The sequence below is a fragment of the Pongo pygmaeus genome, chromosome 13 (assembly GCF_028885625.2).
Source record: "Pongo pygmaeus isolate AG05252 chromosome 13, NHGRI_mPonPyg2-v2.0_pri, whole genome shotgun sequence".
Classification (NCBI taxonomy): domain Eukaryota; kingdom Metazoa; phylum Chordata; class Mammalia; order Primates; family Hominidae; genus Pongo; species Pongo pygmaeus.
Window position 1 is genome coordinate 19,402,992 of NC_072386.2, and position 26,459 is coordinate 19,429,450.

The 26,459-nt window shown below is 42.5% G+C and overlaps 1 protein-coding gene across 4 annotated transcripts; it reads right to left on the reverse strand.

Moving 5' to 3' along the window:
* Nucleotides 1-801: 801 nt before the first annotated feature.
* Nucleotides 802-26,232, reverse strand: TRMT10B (tRNA methyltransferase 10B). Of its 4 annotated transcripts, XM_054500248.2 has the most exons (9): nt 26,167-26,207; nt 18,018-18,232; nt 17,450-17,558; nt 16,398-16,522; nt 11,917-12,069; nt 10,146-10,224; nt 9,427-9,494; nt 3,678-3,801; nt 802-2,476 (listed from the first exon to the last, which is right to left on the reverse strand). In XM_054500248.2, exons 2-9 carry the CDS (start codon nt 18,201-18,203, stop codon nt 2,370-2,372), a joined length of 951 nt encoding a protein of 316 aa, XP_054356223.1. In that variant the 5' UTR covers nt 18,204-18,232; nt 26,167-26,207; the 3' UTR covers nt 802-2,369. The 4 variants fall into 4 exon arrangements, with proteins under 4 accessions (XP_054356223.1, XP_054356227.1, XP_054356226.1 ...); XM_054500252.2 differs by lacking the exon at nt 17,450-17,558 and having other exon boundaries at nt 26,167-26,213; XM_054500251.2 differs by lacking the exons at nt 16,398-16,522; nt 17,450-17,558 and having other exon boundaries at nt 26,167-26,232.
* Between the last annotated feature and the right edge of the window lie 227 nt (nt 26,233-26,459).

Genomic DNA, 26,459 nt, shown 5'->3' on the forward strand with positions numbered 1-26,459 from the left:
TTAGTCATATTTCATGTTACAGGATATTTTTGATATAGTTTTATCATTATATAAATAACACTATGAGGATTTCTGAATCTGAATCTGGCCAAGTCTTCTTTTGCTAAAATCATTTCCTAGGAGCTAAGCATAGAAAACTCTTCTATGCTATTTAGTATATTAACCAAAACCTTTAGAGGTAAAGAGTGTGCCAGGTGATCCGCATCAGTGATCCTTGGTTTCTAGACCTCTGAGAATACGTGAGATACAGATCCCCTGAAGCCTATCCATAGAAAGTCCTTTTTGGATCAAAGAGATTATAGAACTCATTGTTTGTTGATTGATAAAGATCAAGGAGCTTTGTGTGTTTCTAATGATGTTTTCTAAGGACTGGACAGTTTTTAGTTCAATAGCTTTTAGGGGTACAAGTGGTTTTGGATTACATGGATGAATTGTATAGAGGTGAAGTCTGAGATTTTGGTGTACCAGTCACGTGAGTACTATATACTGTGCCCAGTATGTAGTTTTTTATTCTTCCCCTTCCCCGTTCTGGGTCTCCAGTGTCTGTTATACCACTCTGTGTGCTTACCTGTAGCTTAGCTCCCACTTACAAGTGGGAACATTTGGTATTTGGTTTTCCATTCCTGAGTTACTTCACTAAGAATAGCAGCTTCCAATGCTATCCAAGGTGCTGCAAAAGACATTGTTATTTTTTATGGCTGAGTAATATTCCATGGGATACATATACCACACTTTATCCATTCATTGGCTGATGGGTACTTAGGTTGGTCCCATCTCTTTTATGATGAACTGTCTAGCCAGTTTTCAAATAGAAAGGCACTGATATAATTTATTAGGTGAACACAGTTCCTTAGGAATTAAATTGTGAAAGGGAGGGGACAGAGCAGAGAAGTAATCTATTGGTTCTTTTGAGATACTGAATACATTTCCCGAATTTGCTAGCTGCTTAACTAGCAAGTTAACCCAAACCGTCAGAGTAACTGAAGCAAATATGTCCAACTGGAACATAAGGAACATGAGATTTGTGTAATAAGTAGGTTGTCTAATCTGTTCATGTGTCTAACACTTTCTAGCTATTTTCAAGACAGACTTTTATCAATACTGTGTTTGCTTTACAATTTAATCTGTTACAAATACATATGAAGAATCTAGTTAGTACCAGGCTCAGGGAGGATAGAAAGATAAGTACACAGATTTGTCCTGTTAGGATCCTACATTAGGAAGGATTAGGAAGAGAAGCCCTCCATGCCCATACTCTGCAAGGAACAGGGTAAGAGCCACAGGAGGGAACATAATGCTATGGGGACTCAGTAGGGATAGGTCAGAACAGGCTGGATCCTGCGAAGTTTATTACCAAGCTGGGCAACGACGAGCATGATCAGACAAGGCTGGAGAAAGTCATACAATTTTATGATGCCAGTTTAGTGAATATTAAACTCTTGATATAACCATTTAAACAATTTTAAGAGGTCTCTCACAAATAGATGTACAAAAGTTGAATTAGCACATCCAAAGCCATGTGGTTTTGAGGCTAATTCCTTGTTACATAATTTTTTTTTTTCTCCTTGAGACAAGAGTCTTGCTCTGTTGCCCAGGCTAGAGTACAGTGGCACGATCTTGGCTCACTGCAACCTCTGCTGCCTGGGTTCAAGCGATTCTCCTGCCTCAGCCTCCCGAGTAGCTGAGACTACAGGCACACGCCACTATGCCCAGCTAATTTTTGTATTTTTAGTAGAGACGGGGTTTCACCATATTAGCCAGATCTGGAACTCCTGACCTTGTGATCCACTCACCGCAGCCTCCCAAAGTGCTGGGATTACAGGCGTGAGCCACTGCATCCACCATGTTAACTTTTTATTACTTAACATATCTGAGCACTTCCTGTGAGCCAGGCACTATGGGAGATTAAAAAGCATTAAATGTGGTCCCTGACATTAGCTTATTGTGAAGCTCTGAGAAGATGTCATGCAAAGACACGTGCCTATGTGCCACTGCCACCCTCTGCCCTGCTCTTTGGGTCAAGGTGCCTCTAAGCACCTCACGCCTGCAGCTGTTTTTTTTTTTTTTTTTTTTTGAGATGGAGTCTTGCTGTCACCCAGGCTGGAGTGCACTAGTGAAATCTCGGTTCACTGCAGCCTTCACCTCCCGAGTTCAAGTGATTCTCCTGCCTTAGCCTCTCAAGTAGCTGGGACTACAGGTGCACGCCACCACACCTGGCTGATTTTTGTATTTTCAGTAGAGAAGGGTTTCACCACATTGGCCAGGCTGGTCGCGAACTCCTGACCTCAGGTGATCTGCCCACTTTGGTCTACCAAAGTGTTGGCATTACGGCGTGAGCACCTGGCCACGCAGCTGCAATCTTAGGCCCATCATTCCACTGAGTTCCGAAGAATATAGCCTTTTCCTGAAGAAACTCCTTTCTTCAATGCTTCAGGCCAGTTGTGAGTCTCTAAGTAAGTGGACAGGATATCAAACACTGTTAGAGAGTAAACAGAAAACACAGTGACCACAGAGGAAAAAAAGAACGAGTAAATGAAAAGGATGTTCTATAATATTTCATTCAACAAACCTATTCTGCACCATATGTGGTACTAAGGTCTTGGGGGGAGAGAGGCAAGGACACAGACTCTGCTTGCTCTCAAGGACCTCAGCCTACCCTGAAAGATACAGGCCTATGAATGGATAGGGTGCAACAGAAAGGAACACAGTAAAATGGGAACACAGAAGGGCTCTGCCATGGCCTGGGATGGGGAAGGGCCAAGATGCTCCTGAACTGAACCCTGAAGATCAAACAGGAATTCAGTGGTCAGTGAGAGGTTAAAAGCTGGGCATTCTAGATGAAGGGGACATTTTTTTATTTTTTATTTTATTTTATTTTTTTTGAGGCAGAGTTGCACTCTTGTTGCTCAGGCTGGAGTGCAATGGCCCGATCTCAGCTCACCGCAACCTGCGTCTCCCAGGTTCAAGTAATTCTCTTGCCTCAGCCTCCAGATAAGCTGGGATTACAGGCGCCTGCCACCATGCCCTGCTAATTTTTGTATTTTTAGTGGAGACGGGGTTTCTCCATGTTGGTCAGGCTGGTCTCGACCTCCCGACCTCAGGTGATCTGCCCACCTCAGCCTCCCAAAGTGCTGGGATTACAGGTGTGAGCCACTGTGCCCAGCTTTTTTTTTGTTGTTTTTGAGACAGAGTATCACTCTGTCACCCAGGCTGGAGTGCAGTGGTATGATCTTGGCTCACTGCAACCTCCACCTCCTAGATTCAAGCGGTTCTCATGCCTCAGCCTCTGGAGTAACTGGGATTACAGGCGTGCACCACCACGCCTGACTGATTTTTGTATTTTAGTAGAGATGGGGTTTCACCATGTTGGCCAGGCTGGTTTCGAACTCCTAACCTCAGGTGATCCGCCCCACCTCGGCCTCCCAAAGTGGATTACAGGATTACAGGCGTGAGCCACCGTGCCTGGCCAAGGGGACAATTTCAACTATCTTTAACATAGTTGGTGACAAAGAAAACAAAAATGCCTCTTAGTGGCCAGAATACATGTCATGACATACATGCAATAAAGTCCACACACATTAGTCACAGAGGAGACTGACTCAAAGGCCACTTAAACACAGTGCAAAGCAGCAGCACCAGAACTCACACACCCTGGATGGGGGCCGTGTAAGACGTACCTTGATTGATGGCCAGTATCTCTGAATGATAGTTTTTCCCATTCTGGTTTCTGACCATGTATTCCTGGATTGGCAAGCGTGCGGTCTTGACAGAGTATTCCCGGGCCTTTTGAAATGTCACCTTCTGTAAATATACAGTTAAATATTTTTCTTATAAAAATTATACATGAGTATATTCTCAATGTAATACATACAGCATTAAAAATAAGTAGCCTATTGTGGAATGGAAGAAACTGCAAATAATGAGTTAACTGTCTCAAGAGCTTATGTGACAATATCTTACTTTTTGGGGGGCCACTTATCCACAGTCCTTCACTCACTACCACTTAGAACCAAGAGAGAAATAAGCAAAAGAGGCACATCTGCAGCTACAGTAGGCATCAAAAGGCCCAAGCAGTCTAATCAATCAGAGCACATTCTGAGCCCTAACTCAGTAAGACCCAATTCTGGATATCTGGAACTTCCAGCTCATTACAGAAAGGCAGCATCAAATTAGAGGAAAAGGTAGACAAGATTCAAGACAACTGCACCACTGCAACAAGTGGCATTAAGGTGTGAGAAGAGAGAGCCCAATTAAAAGAAAGGGGCCAGGTGAAGTGCCTCACACAACACTTTGAGGCCAAGGCCAGAGGACTGCTTGATCCCAGGAGTTCAAGACCAGCCTGAGCAACATAGGGAGACCCTGTCTCTACAAATAACAAAAAAAAATTAACAGGGTGTGCTGGTGTGTGCCTGTAGTCCCAGCTACTCTGGAGGCTGAAGTTGGATGATCACTTGAGCCTGGGACATATATCAAGGCTGCAATGAGCTGTGACTGCACCACTGCACTGCAGCCTGGGTGACAGAGGCCCTGTCTCAAAAATAAAAATAAAAGGGCTCTGAAAACTGCAAAAAGGAGTCACAAGAAGTCCATCAACTTGAGGCCATTTAGTATTGGAGTACAGAAACTGATGTCCCTTTATAAGATGTTCCTCAGTCATGAAGTCCCTCAGACTGAGTCATGACTCAGTCAAATTACATTTGCTGCCTTGTAAGAAGCCCAGGAAAGATTTTCTACCTAAGACTTCAGGATTAAAGAGAAAGGTTCAGATTACTAGGAAAATTAACATGCCAAGGCTTGGAAGGGGTCTCAATAGTGTTAACTATATCACTCTAACCACCCATTCATTGTTTTTCTGTTCTCTATGACTTCTCCAAGAGGCCATGTGGCCACTCAATGGACAGCTCTTGTGACAGGGAGTTCATGCATCCTGGGACAACCCACTCCAACTTTGATAGTACCCAGCTGATAGGAAATTCTTGATCTTGAGCAAGATTCTCTGTTTTCTCTGAGACTTCCACTCATTCATCCTCGGTCTATTCCCCCAAGGCCAGACCATGCAAGTAAGATGGCCCTTCCAAAAGACGGCCATTCAGAAACTTGAAGGCAGTGATCATGCCCCCTAGGAATCCTCTGGTCTCCAGATTGTAGCCTCAGTTCTGTCAACTCTTCTTTGACTATGAGTTAGTTTCAAGTCCCTTCATCATTCAGGACAAGTTCTTCTGAACTTGTTCTAAGCTAGTCAGTATCATTTTGTTTACAGTCCCATAACTGACTGGCCATCATGAGTATGGTCTAACCAGGTGGAATAGTGTGAAGTGGACCTAGTACCTTTTTCGGTGCTGACACCTGCCTCTCACTCACATAAAACAAAATTTTAGATAGAACTTCCAAAAATGTTTTAAGCGATACAAGGACTTATTTGAAAGGATAAAACTCCTTTGCATATATAAGCTATATGATACGTTTGTTTTATAAAAAATCTTATTCCTTTATAATCACTTTGAAGATTAGTAGGATATTTGGGTGTTGCCCTAGAAGAGCTTACAATTTAGTTTATGTTCTTTGCACAATGATTCATAATAAAATGACTCTCCTTGAAGAAATGTTGTTCTTAGCTTATTTCTGTGAAGAAGCCAAGCTCCAATAACCAAAAAGTTCTAAACATCTCACAAATCTTCCAGTTATTTCTGTGAAGAAGCCAAGCTCCAATAACCAAAAAGTTCTAAACATCTCACAAATCTTCCAGTTATTTTTCAGTTTAAATGTTGGTGGACAGATAATATGTTAAAACTGCACATCTGTAAGTCATGCACTGCTCACTGACCCTCTGAACTTAACTGCCTCGAAAAAGGGACTGTTGGCCAGGCACCATGGCTCATGCCTGCAATCTCAGCACTTTGGGAGGTTGAGGCAGGTGGGTAACTTCAGCCCAGGAGTTCGACACCAGCATGGGCCATATGGTGAAACCCCAACTCAACAAAAAATTAGCTGGGCGTGGTAGCGCTCACCTGTAGTCCCAGCTACTTGGGAACCTGAGATAGGGGGAACAGTTGAGCCTGGGAGGTTGAGGCTGGAGTGAGCTGTGATTGTGCCACTGCCCTCCAAGCCTGGGCAGCAGAGCAAGGCCCTGTCTTGGGGGGGTGGGGGGGGGTGACGGGCTGTCACCCTGCTGCAGGTAAGACTAATAAACTTTTAATTATTATTATTTTTTAGAGACAGGGTCTCACTGTGTTGCATCACCCAGGCTGGAGTGCAGTGGTGTGACCACAGTTCTCTGCAGCCTCTAACTCCTGGGTTGAAGTAGTCCTCCAGCCCTCCAGACTTTGTGTGTGTGTGTGTGAGAGACAGAGTCTCGCTCTGTCAACCAGGCTGGACTACAGTGGTGTGATTTCGGCTCACTGCAGCCTCCGCCTCCCTGGTTCAAGAGATTCTCCTGCCTCAGCCTCCTGAGTAGCTGGGACTACAGGCACACGCCACCACACCCAGCTAATTCTTATTTTTTTAGTAGAGACAGGGTTTCACCATGTTAGCCAGGATGGTATCGATCTCTTGACCTTGTGATCTGCCTGACTTGGCCTCCCAAAGGGCTGGGATTATAGGTGTGAGCCACCACGCCCAGCCCTAACTTTTTACTTTGAAATATTTTAAACCTAAGAAAAGTTCAAAACAATAATACAATCAATATTCATTCCTGTAATCTAGACTCACCAGTTGTTAATATTTTGCTTTTTCTCTCTCTGTATATAAATACATATTTTGGGCTGGACGAGGTGGTTCATGCCTGTAATCCTAGTGTTTTGGGAGCCTGAGGTAGAAGGATTGCTTGAGGCCTGGAGTTCAAGACCAGCCTGAGCAACATCAAGAGACTTCATCTCTAACAAAAATACAGAAAAAAAAAAAATTAGCTGGCCATGGAAGCATGTGCCTATAGTCCTATGTACTCAGGAGGCTGAGGCGCAAGGATTGCTTGAGACCAGAAGTCCAAGGCTGCAGCGAGCTATGATCGCACCACCTCACTCAGCCTGGATGACAGAACAAGACCTTGTCTCAATAAAAAATAATTTGCCAAACCATTTCAAAGTAAGCTACAGACATCACAATACTTCTTCACTAAATACTTAAGCATGCATCTAAGAACAATGACATTCTCCTACCTTACCACAATACCATTTTCACTTCAAAGAAACTTTAATTTCACTTAATACACGATCTACATTAAAATCTCCTCAACTTTCCCCAAACTGTCTTTTATAAAGCTTTCCTCTCAATATAGAATTCAAACAAGGCTCACATACTACATTTGGCTATTATGGTTTTTTAACCTTTTTTTCTTTTCCTAATTGTTTTGTAGAGATAGGTTCTCAATGTGTTGCCCAGGCTGGTCTCAAACTCCTGGCCTCAAGTGATCCTCCTGCCTTGGCCTCCCTAAGTGCTGGGATTACAGACATGAGCCACTGTGCCTGGACGAACCTCTTAATCTATAACAGCCTCCTGCCTCAGTTAAGTCCAGTCCAGTTGTTTTGCAGAATGTCCCACATTCTGATTTGTCTGTTTCCTCACAATTAAATTTAGCTTAAACATTTTCTGGGCCAGATGAGAGGGCTCACGCCTATAATCCCAGCACTCTGGGAGGCTGAGGTAGGAGGATTGCTTGAGTCCAAGAATTCGAGGCTGGACACAGTGAGACCCTGTCTCTACAAAAAATTTTAAAAATGAGGCTGGGCACAGTGGTTCACACCTGTAATCCCAGCAATTTGGGAGGCTGAGGCAGGAGGATTGCTAGAGTCCAGAAGTTTGAGACTAGTCTGGGCAACAAAGTGAGAGCCTGTCTCTATAAAAAAAAATTTAAAAACTAGGCCAGGCACAGTGACTCATGCCTGTAATCCCAGCACTTTGGGAGGCTGAGGTGAGTAGATTGCTTGAGTCCAGGAGTTCAAGACCAGCCTGGGAAACATGGCGAGACCCTGTCTCTACAAAAAAATATAAAAATTAGCTGGGCATGGTGGCACACACCTGTAGTCTCAGCTACCCAGGAGGCTGAGGCGGGCGGTTCGAATGAGCCCATGAGATTGCAGCTGCAGTGAGCCATGATCACACCACTGCACTCCAGCCTGGGCAACAGAGTGAGAACATGTCTCAAAAAAAAATAAAATTAAAAACTAGCTAGGTATGGTGGCATGGGCCTGTAGTCCTAGCTACTCAGAAGGCTGAGGTGGTGGGAGGATTGCTTGAGCCCAGGAGATCAAGGTTGCATCAACAGAGCAAGGCCCTGCTTCAAAAGAAGAAAAAAAAAACATTTTCTGTCAAGAATACTACACCTCAGGAGGCAGAGATTGTACCTGTATGGGTGATACTAAGTTTGATCAAGTTTGGATAAGATGGTGACCACCAGAATGCTTTACTATAATGGTAAATCTTTGCCTTTGTTATCTGTAGGGTGATACTTTGAGACCATGTAAATAGCCGGTTCCTCCACAACCTCTCTTTCAGTTGAGTCAACAATTGTATTAGGAGTGACAAAATGATGATTTTCTAATTCTATTATGCATTCCTTATTAGCTGGCATTCTTCTGTAAATAGCCCCTGCTCATATTTTAGATGATCACTATGGAGTCATGGAACACTAATATTTTTTAAATAAATTCAATTAAATTAGCCTATCATCTGTGTTAAATATACGTACATCTAATACATACAGGAACATAGAACACATCTGCCTATATGTAAAATATACCCAAACACATACTTTGTGATCATATAATGTCTCAAGAAGGATACATAAGAAAACTTGACATCAGTTGCCTCAGGGGAGGGGAATTGGGAGACAAAGGTAGGAAAGACTTATTTTTCACTCTACTCTTTTATATTTATATGTTAATCTTTAACTTTTATTAAACTTATCTATGTAATATGTTAATTAGTAAATATTAACAATTATCTTAAATAGCTATATAACATTTCAAAATTCCAGTGACACCCCAATTATTCCTCTAAAACTCCAGTAAAAAAAATCTGGATAATCCTAGGAGTTTGAGGTTTTGGGCTAAGACTGTTTCAGCAGAGATCAGCCTTAGAAAGAGCAAACTACTCCCTCAAAGAACAAACAGCTAGTAAGAATGTTGAGTTGATGCTTACACTTGGTCAATATCAGAGTTATCCTTGCAGAACTGAAGAGAGAAACTCAACAATGGCTATGTAATTACCAAACAGTGCCCAGTCCAGTTCCTGACTCCTGATTTCGCTGACATTGCTCATGAGGACAGAGGGAACTTCACCGGCCAGAGGGCCAACCTGGTGGGGATGGCTCTTTCTTCCTGTTCCCTGAAGTTCTTAGACCCTCTAGATGAGATTATGACAGGGCACATGCCTCTAAAAGCAAGCACTGCTTTTTAAAACACAGATGTTGGGGCTGAAATGTATACTTACCTTCTGAATGCTTTCATCCACAAGCCCACCGAGGATGTAAACTTTGTTTAGATCAACATCTTCAAGAGCTAATGAAAAAATGAAGGTCAATGAGATCAAATGTTTTATAATTTCTAAATCCAAAGAAAGCAAAATGAAAGAATTATTAACAATAAAAGTAGAAATTCAGTAGAAAACAAAAAGAAACTTGCTCAATAAAACCAAAAGCTAATTTTCTAAAATGGCCAATAAAACAAACTGTTGGCATAGCTAATCACGAAAAAGGGTAGCAGACCCAAATCAACATTAGATTCAGAAAGGAAACTCAATTAAGACCGCAGAAGAATGTGAAATAATTAGATGAGAATACTAGGATCAACTGAATACCAATACATTTGAAAAGTATGTGAAATGAATGATTTTCTAGGAAAAAATAGATCTAACATTGATCCAAGAAGGACTAGTTGGGTAGCAGACCAAGGACACTGGGAAAGACTGGCAGGCACTACACAAGGCCCAGATGAGGATGGAAACCCTAAGTCTGTGCAGCTGTGAGCCATGGTAAGACACATCAAAGCATCCAGCGGGGCCCCTGCCACTAAGAGGAGCACAGCTCATGTGCATTACTTTTTTTTGAGGGGAGGGGTGTCCTTCTTGAGCGGCTTTAATAAATTCTGCCACGGGGAATAATGAAACACAGGAACAATGGGCTATACGAATCCATGCATTCAACTACATACCGTGTTCTGAGTCAGGAGTCAGGTACACAAGGGTTTCCAGAGGAAATAAACTAAAGCAGTCTTCTTCTGTTATGTCTAACTGGAAAATGCAAACAGTCTAATGTTAAAACAGCTCACGGCTGGGTGGAGTGGCTCACGTCTGTAATCCCAGCACTTTGGGAGGCTAAGGTGGAAGGATCACTTGAGCTCCCAAGTTCGAGACCAGCCTGGGCAACATGGTGAAACCCAGTCTCTACCAAAAATACAAAAAAATTAGCCAGGCGTGGTGGCATGTGCCTGTAGTCCCAGCTATAATACTTAGGAGTGAGGTGGGAGGATGGCTTGAGCCCAGGAGGCAGAGGTTGCAGAGAGCCAAGATCATGCCACTGCACTCCAGCCTGTCTTTAAAAAAAAAAAAAAAAAAAAAAGCTCAAAATTCAATGACTAGGTTACTGGGCTTCACGTTTCTATCAGGCACGGCTCTAGGTTTATCAAGGAACTGCATGTGTGACAGCTTGACAGCTTCTTCTCAGAAAGTACCTAGTTAGGAGGGAAAGTAGACACAGACATTCAAACCTATGAAATGAGACAGCGATATGGGGTTCTGACAGAGGTACGGGGAGCATGCTCCAGGACTACAGATGAGTGAGTAACATCAGGATGACCTTCTGGGGAAGGAAATGCTGGAACTGGGTTTCTGAAAGGAGATTTTTTTTTTTTTTAAAGACAGGGTCTGGCTCTGTCACCCAGGCTGAAGTGCTGTGGCATAATCTAGGCTCACTGCAACCTCTGCCTCTCAAACTCAAGTGATCCTCCTGCCTCAGCCTCCTGAGTAGCTGGGACTACAGGCATGCACCACTGCACCCAGCTAATGTTTGTATTTTTAGTAGAGACAGGGTTTCACCATATTGCCTAGGCTAGTCCTCGAACTCCTGAGCTCAAACAATCCACCTGCCTCGGCCTCCCAAAGTGCTAGGATTACAGGCATAAGCCACCGTGCCCAGCCTCAAAATAGATTAATATTGACAAAAGGAGAAGAACTCAAAGCTGAGGGACTAAGAAAGGCATGAAGACAGGAAAGTAAGGGAACTATGTGGACCTGTAAAAAGGACTGTTTGGCTTATGTAAAAGAATCATTAAAACAACTACACAGAAGAAAACTGGAACTAGCTGCACTACAGAGACTGTGAAGACAGTCACAGCAAAACGGCTGTGCAGCCCTGCGCAATGCACCCTTCACATTCATCACTTCTATGGACCTTCCTGGGGAAGGCCACAACTGCTCAGTCTCAGCTACACAATGCAAACACACTGGGCATTTTCAGTGACATTTGAGAAACTCATCTGGATTCTTGCATGTATGTGTATCACTAAATGTATGAGATCCTAGAGAGAGGTGAAAAGTACCTTAGTACTCCCTAAAACTTATCTTAAATTTGCATTACTTCATAAAGGATTCCCTCTCTTCTCCCAAAACTCATGTTTCCCAATTCACCATTAATGAGAACAAGAAAGGAGTCATGGCATTTCCCAAAAATATTCCTGGAGTATACAGTCTAGCATAAAATATACAGGATACAAAATACAGTCCTAGACACTGGTAACAGTACTTTGCCAATGCAGTAGGAGGATGAGAAAAAATTTTAAATGTAAGAACTTATGAGAGGTTCTGAATTTTTTTAGACTTCAATACTGAAAATGTAACATATATATGAAAAAGTAAAAAAAAATTACTATTACCCACAATAACTTTTCAGATGACAATTCAAATAATATGCAAAAAGAGACTTACCAAGTAACTAGAAAATCCATCATTCATCCTCACACACTCTTCATAAAGGGGACTGTCTGTTGTGAATCCAGTGAGGCAGATCCAAAATGGCCTGTCAGCTTTTTTGTTTGAACCATACAACCTTCGAATCTGTCCAGCCAGTCTACTTAATTCCTTCAAAGAAATAAGAACAACTCAGGGAAAAAACATGCCAACTCACTCTAAATTAGCTAGCAAGAAATGGCTACAATAAGTTCACTGAACGCTACTCCAGAAAACCCCATGTACTAGGAGTACATGTGTGCGTGTATTATACCTTATGGCATCACACCTTACAGACAAAAGATAATGATACGAGTCCGGAAACAGTGAGGTAGTATAAAACAGAATTTGCCCTCCTGCTGGCCCTGCTGTTAAATGTTTAATATATGAAATTCTTATTTTAGCTTTTATCTAAAATCTTATGTAATACTATTTAAGTTATTAAAGAGGTTTCATTAATATACAGAAATGTTTATAGAACATCAAATAAATTTGGTACCTTCTTCCTAACTTCAGGAGATGCAATAGGGTTGGAAGTTTTAACTTTTTACCCTGAATCACAGACAATGGTCTTATATAAAAGCAATTTCACAATTTGGCTTGATTTGTTGGGTAGGAGAAAAAGACTCTGGGTTTGATTTAATCTGCTATCTTAATTCAACAATATGGATTTTTTTTTTTTTTTTTTTTTGGAGACAGGGTCTGGCTCTGTTACCCAGGCTGGAGTGCAGTGGTACAATCATAGCTCACTACAGCCTAGAATTCCTGGGGTCAAGTGATCCTCCTACCTCAGCCTCCTGAGTAGCTGGGACTACAGGTACAGGCCACCGTATCTGGCTAATTTTTAATTTTTTAGAGGCAGGGTCTTCCTATATTGCCTAGGCTAGTCAAACTCCTGGCCTTCAAGTGATCCTCTTGCCTCGGCCTCCCAAGATGCTGGGATTATAGGCAGGCGCCACTGTGCCCAGCCTAATGGTAGGAAATTCTTGGTTAACATTTTCAGAGGACTAGAGTTAGAAGTTTCAGGTAGGAACCTCAGATCTGCAGTTTTCTTAACTTATCTGAAAAATATGCAAACACTAGCACATACAACAGATGTCTGAAAAGAGTTTACAATTTACATACTGCGATATAAGGCCTAAAATTAAGGCCCAGTATTATGCACTGCCTTGACGTCTGTCAAAACTGGGAATACTTCAAATAGCCTAATAGTAAGCTCCCCTCCCAACTCTGCTCCCGTATATAAGGTCTCCTAGATTTAAAAAAAAAATTCTTTTTATACAAAATCCATGTACAAAAATCACAAGCATTCTTATACACCAATAACAGACAAACAGCCAAATCATGAGTGAACTCTCATTCACAATTGCTTCAAAGAGAATAAAATACCTAGGAACCCAACTTACAAGGGATGTGAAGGACCTCTTCAAGGAGAACTACAAACCACTGCTCAATGAAATAAAAGAGGATACAAACAAATGGAAGAACATTCCATGCTCATGGGTAGGAAGAATCAATATCATGAAAATGGCCATACTACCCAAGGTAATTTATAGATTCAGTGCCATCCCCATCAAGCTACCAATGACTTTCTTCACAGAATTGGAAAAAACTAAAGTTCATATGGAACCAAAACAGAGCCCACATTGCCAAGTCAATCCTAAGCCAAAAGAACAAAGCTGGAGACATCATGCTACCTGACTTCAAACTATACTACAAGGCTACAGTATCCAAAACAGCATGGTACTGGTACCAAAACAGATACAGACCAATGGAACAGAACAGAGCCCTCAGAAATAATGCTGCATATATCTACAACTATCTGATCTTTGACAAACCTGACAAAAACAAGAAATGGGGAAAGGATTCCCTGTTTAATAAATGGTGCTGGGAAAACTGGCTAGCCATATGTAGAAAGCTGAAACTGGATCCCTTGCTTAGACCTTATACAAAAATTAATTCAAGATGGATTGAAGACTTAAATGTTAGACCTAAAACCATAAAAACCCTAGAAGAAAACCTAGGCAATACCATTCAGGACATAGGCATGGGCAAGGACTTCATGTCTAAAACACCAAAAGCAATGGCAACGAAAGCCAAAATTGACAAATGGGATCTAATTAAACTAAAGAGCTTCTGCACAGCAAAAGAAACCACCATCAGAGTGAACAGGCAACCTACAGAATGGGAGAAAATTTTTGCAATCTACTCATCTGACAAAGGGCTAATAACCAGAATCTACAATGAACTCAAATTTACAAGAAAAAATCAACCCCATCAAAAAGTGGGCAAAGGATATGAACAGACACTTCTCAAAAGAAGACATTTATGCAGCCAAAAAACACATGAAAAAATGCTCATCATCACTGGCCATCAGAGAAATGCAAATCAAAACCACAATGAGATACCATTTCACACCAGTTAGAATGACGATCATTTAAAAAGTCAGGAAACAACAGGTGCTGGAGAGGATGTGGAGAAATAGGAACATTTTTACGCTGTTGGTGGGACTGGAAACTAGTTCAACCATTGTGGAAGTTGATGTGGCAATTCCTCAGGGATCTAGAACCAGAAATACCATTTGACCCAGCCATCCCATTACTGGGTATATAACCAAAGGATTATAAATCATGCTGCTATAAACACACATGCACACGTATGTTTATTGCGGCACTATTCACAATAGCAAAGACTTGGAACCAACCCAAATGTCCAACAATGATAGACTGGATTAAGAAAATGTGGCACATATATACCATGGAATACTATGCAGCCATAAAAAATGATGAGTTCATGTCCTTTGTAGGGACATGGATGAAGCTGGAAACTATCATTCTCAGCAAACTATCGCAAGGACAAAAAACCAAACACCGTATGTTCTCACTCACAGGTGGGAATTGAACAATGAGAACACATGGACACAGGAAGGGGAACATCACACACCAGGGACTGTTGTGGGGTGGGGGGAGGGGGGAAGGATAGCATTAGGAGATATACCTAATGCTAAATGACGAGTTAATGGGTGCAGCACCAACATGACGAACGTATACATATGTAACAAACCTGCACGTTGTGCACATGTACCCTAAAAAATAATAAATAAAAAAATCCTTTTTATCAAGGGTCCAAGGCATAGTCTCTGTTTATCCCTAAGGAGTTTTGGTTCCCTGCCAGCCCATGGAATTTTCCAAACAAGCCAATCACATCCTCCTATAGTAACCAGGGGGCACCTCAACCCCTGGATACTACAAAGCCCACTTCACACAGCCCCTTGCTGTTAATTCTGTTCTTGATTACAATCCCCACGTGGCCCTGTATGGTATACAGTATCTTCCTCCCCTGGGCTGTAAGTATATGAGACTCATGAACTGCTGTGAATCTCATCTGTCCAGTGTCAGGTGTCATGCATTCTGCCATTCCCAGAACTCTAGTGTGGGAATCCCTCTCTCATCAATGGGGTGAATGAGCATCAGTTAAAACACATACATTGAGGCTGGGCACGGTAGCTCACGTCTGTAATTGCAGCACTTTGGGAGGCCGAGGCAGGTGGATCACCTGAGGTCAGGAGTTTGAGACCAGCCTGGCCAACATGGCAAAACCCCGTCTCTACTAAAAATACAAAAAAATTAGCCGGGCGTGCCAGGCGCGGTAGCTCACAAGGTCAGGAGATCGAGACCATCCTGGCTAACATGGTGAAACCCCATCTCTACTAAAAATACAAAACCTTAGCTGGGCATGGTGGCAGGAGCCTGTAGTCCCAGCTACGTGGGAGGCTGAGGCACAAGAATGGCGTGAACCCGGGAGGCGGAGCTTGCAGTGAGCCAAGATTGAGCCACTGCACTCCAGCCCCGGCAACAGAGTGAGACTCTGTCTCAAAAAAAAAAAAAAAAAAAAAAAATTAGTCGGGTGTGGTGGCGGGCGCCTGTAATCCCAGCTGCTCAGAAGGCTAAGGCAGAAGAATCGCTTGAACCCAGGAAGCAGAGGTTGCAGTGAGCTGAGATTGTGCCACTGTACTCCAGCCTAGGTGACAAAAGCAAGACTCCATCTCAAAAAAACAAAAACAAAAAACACACACATTGCAAAAAGTTCTTCCACCAGGTAATCTTCCCGCAACATGCTCCCAGGCAAATATTCCTCTTCCCAAAGATTTAGTGTCTGGAAAACTGAACCTGAAAGGTTCCATCCAGACTGAAGATATCATGAACAGAGAGGCAAAGATGTTGGGCTTAAAACAGAAGACAAGGTAAAAATTTGCAAACTAAACCAAACTATATATATTCTCTTCTAGGTTCGTTACAACAGCCACCCTGGAACTTAGTAACCCAGTATAGAAAAGCAAACACTTTACTAGTTTACTAAGGAATCCCAGAAGCTGGAGTTGGCCATATTCTTCATGAAAGCTGTACCCTTCTGGGCCTCCCTCATGCGAGCAGGAATTCCAGGCTTAGTGGATGTTCTACCTTCTTTGACATGTGGTGGGTCATACTCAAATCGATACACAGTCTTGGTCCTGAGTGTTTGGCTTCCAAAAGTTTGTCTTTGGTTAGAGCTCTCAGGAAACGTTTGCTGTGCTGGGGGCAAATGCCTAAAGCAGAAATATCAGAAAGAAAGAAAAGTGGAAAACCAGAGGAATATTATATAAGAAACAAATCTTCTTAGCCAGGTGAGTATTTATTTTGCATATAAAGAGAAACTTGATACTGGTGTAAGATATTCGTTCATTAGAAGATTTACACATAGAGTGGTGAGGAATATGGGCTCTGGAGCACACAGCAGGGTTTAAATCCAAGTTCAGTTCGTTCATTGATTAGCTAAATTATCTTGGGCATAATTATGTTACTTAATTTCTCTAAGCCTCAGTCTCTTCACCTACAAAATGGGAATGATAGTAACAGCTCCTCTCTATTGAGGTAATCCATGTAAAATTCTTAGAACTGAACCTAACACAGAATACTGAATAAATATTAGCTGTTGCTGGTATCACTCCTTCTATTCTGAGCTTATAAACACATGTTAGTTAGATAGCTTATATTTGAAAAGCAGCCTTAAATTTTGCTTTTTTTTGAGACGGAGTCTCACTTTGTCACCCAGGCTCTGGAGTGCAGTGGCTCAATCTCGGCTCACTGCAACCTCTAACCCCCCAGGTTTGCGATTCTCCTGCCTCAGTCTCCCAAATAGCTGGGACTACATGTGCGTGCCACCACACCCGGTTTTTTTTTTTTTTATTTAGTAGAGATGGGGTTTCACCGTGTTAGCCAGGACGGTCTCGATCTCCTGACCTCGCAAATCCGCCCACCTCGGCCTCCCAAAGTGCTGGGATTACAGGTGTGAGCCACCGCGCCCAGCTACAAATTTTGCTTTCTTTGATGTTTTGATTTCCAAGAAAATAGGACAGTGGGTCCCACATCCCAGATGCTTTTTACTTATACAAAATTCCTACTCTCACTGGGACATGCAGACATGTGTGCTAAAAAATAAATATGATTATACCAACAGTCTCATTTATTGTCACCTGGATTTTCTGCACGATTGGCTTTTCTTCGTTCTTTTTCTTGCTTTCTTTTGCTCTTCTTTGCTGCAACTATCTTTTCCCAGTGTGTCTGTTTTCTCTGGACATTTTTCTTATATTATCCAGAAAACAAAATTGTTTGAGAACTTCATAAGCACCAAAAAAGGAAAATGAACATTAGAAACATTTGCTTTTTTCTCATTTATATATAAAGTTTGGAGAGAAAAAGGAATTACTCTTAAAAACAAACCTAGACTGGATCGTGTTTAGAGAAAACAGAGCCCCAGAAAGAGACATGACCTGGTCAAGGTCACAGAAAATTCATTAGTGACAGGGCCTGGAGTTTAGATTTCCTGACCCTTCAGAGGTATATCAAAAATTCCTTTTGAACTTTACTTTTCCTATGACTCAAATGAAACTAAAACTTTAAACCAGTTACCAGAAAATTCATCACTCAGAATACACAAAACTCATTCCGTCTCTCTTTTCACTACCAGTATCCATCTTTAAAACGGGTGTCTTGAGACATTCCATCATTCAAGGCCTATGGCCAGGCAATTCACGCACTCACCGAGCACCATGCCGTACTGCCTGTGGCCAGGATCTCTCCCTCCTGGCGCTCGCCTTCCGCATCGATCTGCAGAAGCTGGAAGGCTTCAGGAAGTCCATCTTCACCTGTCTCCTCTAGGATGCTTTCTTGCTCCTGCAGCACAGGTGACTCTACTTTCTGAGTACTCCCTTCCAATTTCCAGTCCATGGACTTAGTCCTCTGTCCTTTCAACCACACTGGAAAAAGGCACAATTATGTGAGCTATTACATTATTTCACTAACATAGGTATCTCCCTACATCCAAATGACAAAGTGTTATTGTGTTACTGAAAGATCAGAAGTGTGTAAAATACTGAACCAGATTTACTGGACTGAGAAAAGCATGTGTCTTCCAGATAAATTATTCAGCAGAGAAACAGTTCAGTAGTAAGAAGTTTTTTTTGTGTGTCTGAGACAGAGTTTTGCTCTTGTTACTCAGGCTGGAGTGCAATGGTGTGATCTCGGCTCACTGCAATCTCTGCCTCCTGAATTCCAGTGATTCTTCTGCCTCAGCCTCCTGAGTAGCTGAGATTACAGGCATCTGCCACCAAGCCCGGCTAATTTTTGTATTTTTAGTAGAGATGGGGTTTCACCATGTTGGCCAGGCTGGTCTTGGACTCCTGACCTCAAGTGATCTACCCATCTCGGCCCCCTAAAGTGTGGGGATTACAGGCATGAGCCACTGCACCTGACCCCAGATACGCTTCTTAGAGGACACGCACAACACCTGACATCTCCAAGCAATCAATGATTATCCATTGCTGCAGTGACACAGATAACCAAGTTATTTATTGTGTACTTTAAAATGCATTATATGATTTGAGGGTAAGACAGATTGCAAAAGCCACTTCACCTCCCCCATTATGTTTCAACCAGTTTATTTTCAAAATCGTTCCTTTAGCAAATATTTATTGAATACCTACTATAAGTAAGGTACTATACTAGAACATCCTGGGAGAATGAACCAAAATATATAGTAGAGTGACACGAAACCAAGAATTCTTTTATGTTGTTGGTATGTATCAGACTTTTTTTTAAACTATGTATTGCCTCCAACTCAGTTGAGTACCACTGCAGTAGAAAGCCACAGTCACCACTGAAAATGTTTAATATCCCTCAGAAATGCTGAGTTGAAAACTACAGACAAGCACTCTTACAGAACACTTAACAAATGATGTCATAATTTCAAAGTGGAGTTCAAAATCTGAGAACGATATGAGTCAGAAATGCTTTAGTCAATGGTCAAGTGTCATAGAACACGAATGATGTGACCATTACCTATGGCTGGTCCTCTGGGTGTAGTCACACAACCACTTTTATGAAAAATGTATCTTAAAAAGTGTTAAGTCTATGTAGTATGATTCATGTATATGGTTAAAAAAAAAACCTATTTATAATGAAAAGTAACAATCCACACTCCTATCCCTTCCACCTCTAGTGGCAACCCTTGTTAACCAGTTTTTCGTTCTTTTGGTAATTAACTCCTTAAACTGAAATCATGTGCTTACATCATTATTTCATGATTCATAAGCTTTGAATGTATTGACTCCCTATGAAACATAAGAATTAAAATCGCTTAAATCAGTCCATATTATTACTATTTTTGAGACAGGGTCTCACTGTTACCCAAGCTTGAGTGCAGTGGCACAATCATGGTTCACTACAGCCTCAACCTGCTCAAGCAATCCTCCCGCCTCAGCCTCCCATGTAGCTAGGACTACAGGCATGTATCACCATGCTTCGCTAATTTTTAAATTTTCTGTAGAGATAGGGGTCTCCCTATGTTGCCCAGGCTAGTCTCCAACTCCTGGGCTCCCACCTCGGCCTCCCAAAGTGTTGGAATTACAGGCGTGAGCCATCGCACCCACCCAACCCCTATTTAAATTACTTATTTTGAGATGGAGTCTCACACTGTCACCCAGGCTGGAGTGCAGTGTTGGAATCTCAGCTCACTGCAACCTCCGCCTCCCAGGTTCAAGCAATTCTCCTGCTTCAGCCTCCCCAGCAGTGGGATTATAGGCGCCAGCCACCAGGCCCAGCTAATTTTTGTATTTTTAGCAGAGACGGGGTTTCACCATGTTAGCTAGGCTGGTCTTGAATTCCTGACCTCAGGTGATCTGCCCACCTTGGCGTCCCAAAGTGCTGGGATTACATGTGTGAGCCACCGCACCTGGCCTATTATTTTTAATTCTTCATTAGTTACCTTGATTTTGAAATTTGAGATCAAGTTACCTTGATCTTTACATTTTTTTGGCAAACATTTTAAGGGTACAGTTTAATGAATTTATGTGGTAAAATATACTAACTCAATGAGTTTTAACAAATGTATAGGGCCTGTGTTACTGACAATCCTGTCAAGATATGGAACATTTCCATCACTGCAGAAAGTTTTTGTTTTTGAGATGAAGTCTCACTCTGTTGCCTAGGCTGGAATGCAGTGGCATAATCTTGGCTCACTGGAACCTCCGCCTCCTGGGTTCAAGCAATTCTCCCGCCTCAGCCTCTTAAGTTGCTGGGGCTACAGGCACACACCACCATGCCCAGCTAATTTTTGTATTTTTAGTAGAAATGAATTTCATCGTGTTGACCAGGCTGGTCTCGAACTCCTGACCTCAAGTGATTCACCCGCCTTGGCCTCCCAAAGTGGTAGGATTACAGGCGTGAGCCACCACACCCAGCCTCACCCCCCAGAAAGTTTAACTTTCTTCTCCACTTTCCAAATCAGTCTTCATCCCATTCCCACAACTTGCCAAAGGCAACCACTGTTCTGTTTGCTATAACCATGGATTAGCTGTATCTATTACACAACTTCATACAAATAGATGCAAACAGTATGTACTCTTTAGCACTTGACTTTTTTCCCCTCAAAATATTTGAGACTTATACATGTTGCTGCATGTATCAGTAGTTGCTTTTTTATTGCTGAGTAGCATTCCATTGTATGAATATATCACAATTTATTCTGTTGATGGGCATTTGAGATTTTTTCCAGCTTGGGGAATAAATCTGCTATGAACATTTTCATAGATGTGTTTTTATGGACACATGTTTGCTACACCACTCCCTCCCTGCTGTATCCAGCCATCTCAGCAGCCCTAAACTCAACTGTTTCCTCCACCCAGTGACAAAGACGTACTCTGTATGGGCTCCGTGTCACTATGCACCCTCAGGTAGAAAGCCAGGGTGACTGTGGGGCTTAGCTTGTGTGTTTCTTTTCCCTCAAGGATTACAGTCTTGTCGTGACTACTGCCCAATACCTGAAAACAACTTCTTCATATCCTTTGTCCAGTTTTATAGTTTATTGTAGGAAGGTAAGTCCAATACCCATTCCTTCTATCATGACAATTACCAGGAGTCTATTACTTTTAAGAATACTTTAAAACTTCTATTTCTTGTTCAAGTTATAGTATTTCTGACTCCCCAATATCTTTAGGCTGTGAACATAAACACCCTTATATTTCTATCTCTGTTCCCCCTTTAATTTTCCAACTGAGCCTTTAATTTTATATGGTCAAGGTAGGTTTTACATTTTGCCCTGACAAAACAATTAAGTGCTTTGTCTATCCCCATGGTATTTTCTAAAATGTGTAAACCAAATTTGTAAACTATTATTTTTTGAGACAGGGTCTCACTCTGTTGCCCAGGCTGGGGTGCAGTGGTGCAATCACAGCTCACTGCAGCCTTGACCTCCCATGCTCGGGTGATTCTCCCACCTCAGCCTCATGAGTAGCTGGGACTACAGGTGCACACCACCATGCCCAACTGATTTTTGTATTTTTAGTGGAGACAGGGTTTCACCATGTTATCCAAGCTGGTCTGGAATTCCTGGGCTCAAGCAATCCGCCTGCCTCAGCCTCCCAAAGTGGTGGGATTACAAGTGTGAGCCACTGCACCTGGCTGTAAACTGCATTTATATTATTATAACTCCATAAGTATCATTCACTGTAGAGATGGCTAGTGTCCTAGAATTATGTTTTCTTTTCCATTTTGACTCCTGTGTTTGGGAAACATTTCTAGTGTTGAGTTCATATTGCCTTTTCTCTTGTACTCCATCAAATGCTCAAAATTGGGCCAAACTTTGTTTTCAGTTTAGACACACTTAAATAGGTTTAAGCGGGAAAATAGCATTCTTAGAATTCAGACACACTTCCTAGCTTGCCACTTGTGAGTAATGGGACAATAGCTAGAGGATTTAAGTCTCTGCCATAGAGTCTCTCCACGAAATGGGATAAAACGACCTCACAGGATTGTTGCAAGAATTAGATACCTTTCACTTACTGATATAAAACAAGTACTCATGAAATACTTGCTGTTGTTAACTACTATTCAAAACCCCTTCAGTGTTGTTCTTACAGTTGTTATTAGAAGGTAAATCTTCTGAGCAGTTTTGGTTATTCATTACTTATGTGAACATGTGACCACCAGATATATTCCTGAAGATGACCAAGTAAATTACCTTCTAGATTTTCAAAATTATAGATTTGAAATTTGTGTCCATTTGTCTGCCTAGGCTAAAGTTTATTTCTGCTTAGAAATCCTTTAAAATCCAGTACAAATTTTTAAATGTATTTACATACAGACTATCACAAAGAATTAGTGGCATGCATAAAATTTCATAATGTGTATCTCCAGAGAAATGAGGAAAATACCAAGCTGGCTGGGCGCAGAAGCTCATGCCTGTAATTGCAGCACTTTGGGAGGCTGAGGAGGAAGGATCAATTGAGTCTAGGGATTCAAGACCAGCCTGGGGAACAAAGTGAGACCCCACCTCCACAAAAAATTAGATGAGCATGATGATGCACACCTGTAGTCCCAGCTACTTGGACAGCTGAAGCCAGAAGATCGCTTGAACCCAGGAGATCAAGTCTCCAGTGGGGCTATGATTGTGCCATTGCACTTCAACCTGGGTGACACAGCAAACCCTGTTTCAAAAACAAAACAAAAAATCCAAGCTATTCTTAAACATTTCAGAAGCACTCCACATGAATGAACAGTGAAATTGATTACACATTAAAAAAAAAAAAAAAGTTAAGAGATAAGTCTTGCTATGTTGCCCAGGCCAGTATCGAACTCCTGGCCTCAGGCCATCCTCCTACCTCAGCTTCCCAGTCACTGGGTAGAGATGTGAGCCACCTCACACCTGTATATGTATGTGTGTGTGTGTATATGTGTCTGTGTGTATATATGTGTGTGTGTATGTATATATATACACACATATATATACACACACACACACACACACATATATATATATATATATATATGGTTTATTTATTTATTTATTTTTTTGAGATAAGAGTCTTGCTCTGTCACCCAGGCTGGAGTGCAGTGGCATGATCTCCACTCATTGCAACCTCCACCACCCAGGTTCAAGCGATTCTCATGCCTCAGCCTCCCGAGTAGCTGGGTCTACAGGCACGCACCACCACACCACGCTAATTTTTTCGTATTTTTAGTAGAGATCAGGTTTCGCCAAGTTGGCCAGGCTGGTCTCAAACTCCTGACCCAAGTGATCCACCCACCTCAGCCTCCCAAAGTGCTGGGATTACAGGAGTGAGCCACCACACCCAGCCCATATATTTTTTAACAAAAGATATCTAGACCCCTGTTATGACATTCTTTTAGATGAATGAACAGACTTTGTTATACCATCAGAGTCATCTGCAGTTTCCTGCATATAGGCATTCAGAAAATAACAAATGAAAACATTAAGATAAACTAATCTTTAACTGACAACTTCATTGTATTAGGGTGAGAAAACCAACACCAATTTGTTAAATAAATGCTAGTTAATAGTCATGTGTTCTCTTCCTCCTTTAAACTTCATAGCATTTTGTATTTTTACCTGTGTTGACTATTCATTAGTTAATAAACATTCCACCGAGCTCCTACTGTATGCCGGGGTCTGTTGGGGAATGACTGGGAGGCAATGGATCTAGAGATCTCTTTGGAGGAAGTCTGGCTAAAGAGGAGAAAAGAGATCTAGGATAGGAGATCCTAGGAGCTACAGACTTCCACTGTTTTCAAAAATTGGAAAGTCTGTGCTGGTATTTTCTCTATCAAACTGAATTCCTTTGTAGGAGGGCTTATACCTACATTTACCTAAACACTGAAGAGTTCACAGTATAGAACCTTGAAAACAGCAGTGTTTATTTTTTGTTTAATTGAACTGAAGTTTACCACCACCACCCCACTCCCTTCCTTTCTTTTCCCCTCCTTTTACCTCATGCTTCTCCAAATATCTACAGTCCCTGAGAATGTTTCTTAAACCAGGAACTTGGGATGCAATAATCTTAAAAATCAAATAAAAACAACTCCAACCACCACCAGAAGAGTAATAGAACAAGCTAACACTCCTGAAGGCAGGGCCCACCTCTTTTGTATCTTTGTTTCTCTGTTGACTGGCATAAGGCCTGGCACAGAATGGAAGCTCAATAAATACTGATTAGGTGATTGCCACCTAGGGTTCCTCAGAAAGCAAAGGTGAAGTTGGACATCACAGAAGCAGAGATCTGCTCAATCTGTGTGGGACATTACCTATGCCCAGATTTAGCATTTTTTTTTTTTTGGGACATAGGAACTACCATTTTAACCATTTTAAACGTGCAGTTAAAAACACACCTAAGGGCATCCACATTGTTTGCCACCATCACCACTGTCCATCTCCAGAGCTTGTTTATCTTCGTAAAGTGAAACTAACTTTTTTTTTTTTTTTTTTTTTTTTTTTTAAAAAGACGGAGTCTTACTCTGTCGCCCAGGCTGGAGTGCAGTGGTGCGATCTCGACTCACTGCAAGCTCTGCCTCAGCCTCCCGAGTAGCTGGGACTACAGGCGCCGGCCACCATGCCTGGCTAAATTTTTTTGTATTTTTAGTAGAGACGGAGTTTCACCATGTTAGCCAGGATGGGTCTCGATCTCCTGACCTCATGACCCACCTGTCTGGGCCTCCCAAAGTGCTGGGATTACAGGTGTGAGCCACCACACCCGGCCCTGTGACCTTTATATAACTCTCCATTCCCCAATCCTGGCAGCACCTTTGTATTTCCTATCTGTATGAATTTGAGTGCTGCTCTGGTTTGAATGTTTGTCCCCCTCTCACATTCAGGTTGAAACTTAATTGCCATTGTAACAGTATCAAGAAGTGAGATTTCATTTATTTTTCATTTCTTTATTCAACATCTTTTCTGAGCCTCCATTATGGGTCCGATGCTGAATATTGGGACTATTCATTACTTTCGTTCAACAAAGTTACTAAGCACCTGACATAATAGTACATCCTGGGGACTTGGGGATGACATTCGTTCTGCTTTCATGGGGCTCCAATTATTTGACCCAGCCTTGCATGACAGCTGTCTACCTGTTTCCCCACTAGATTATAAACCCAGGGAAGAATTGGAAGAATTCACCTGTACACACTTAGTACCAAGCCCTGTTAGCATCCTAAGTGTTTGAATAATCACCGCTCTTCTGCTTAGAACCTTGCAGTACTCTCCATTTCACTGACAGTAAATAGCCCAAATCCATACAATGACCTATGCAGAGCATTAAGGTCTACCTTCTCGTTTCCTCTGCACTCCGTGGTCTATTTACTGTTCCTCAAACATACCCTTCAAGGGCCTTTGCATTCGCCGTTCTCTTTACTCTCAATGCTCTTCCCTAAGACAGTCACAGACTACCTTCCTCCCCTCATTCAGATTACTATCCAACATAACCTATTTTACTTGTCGGAACCTCCTCCATCCCTTCAATGTAGGCAAGTGTTGTTTGCTTATAGATGCTCAATAAATACCTGCTGAGTTCATAAATCCTCCACTCCGCACCCCCACCCTAGGTTGGCAGAGGCCTCAGACCTTTGCTAGCCCAAGTCCCACCTGATGGGCACCTACACTGCCGCTAAGTGATGGCACATCGAATTCAGCCCGAGAGCACCCCGCCTGCGGGTCCCTCCCGGCCCACAGGCTGAGCGTGCGAGTGGAAGCAGGAAGGGAAGGCACCAGGAAGGTGGAGTACCACAGGCCACATGACTGCTAAACGCTACTTTCTCAAAGTCCGCCCCACCCGCGAGGGAGGCGGTCGTCCCAGGACGGACCCCGCAGCCCCCAGCCAGCCCCCTTAACCAGCGGACGGCGTACCTGATCCCCTCACCCCCACGCAGCGGCAGCGGCGCGCATCGGATTCCGCCTCCGGTCTCGCTTCCGCTTCCTAACCCCGCTGCGAATGGCATCCTGGAAATCGTAGTTTTTCACCTGCACGCTGCTGGTGGGGCCGGGCCAGAGCGGAGGCTGCAGCTTCTACTCCCAGCCCTGGCCGTAGGGAACTGCGTCCTGCTGTGGTGGTTACCCACCTTCTCTGAGCCCCGGTCTCCCCATCTGCTGGACAGCTATTACAACCCCAACCCTTTACCAACTTCACAGGGCTCCTGCAG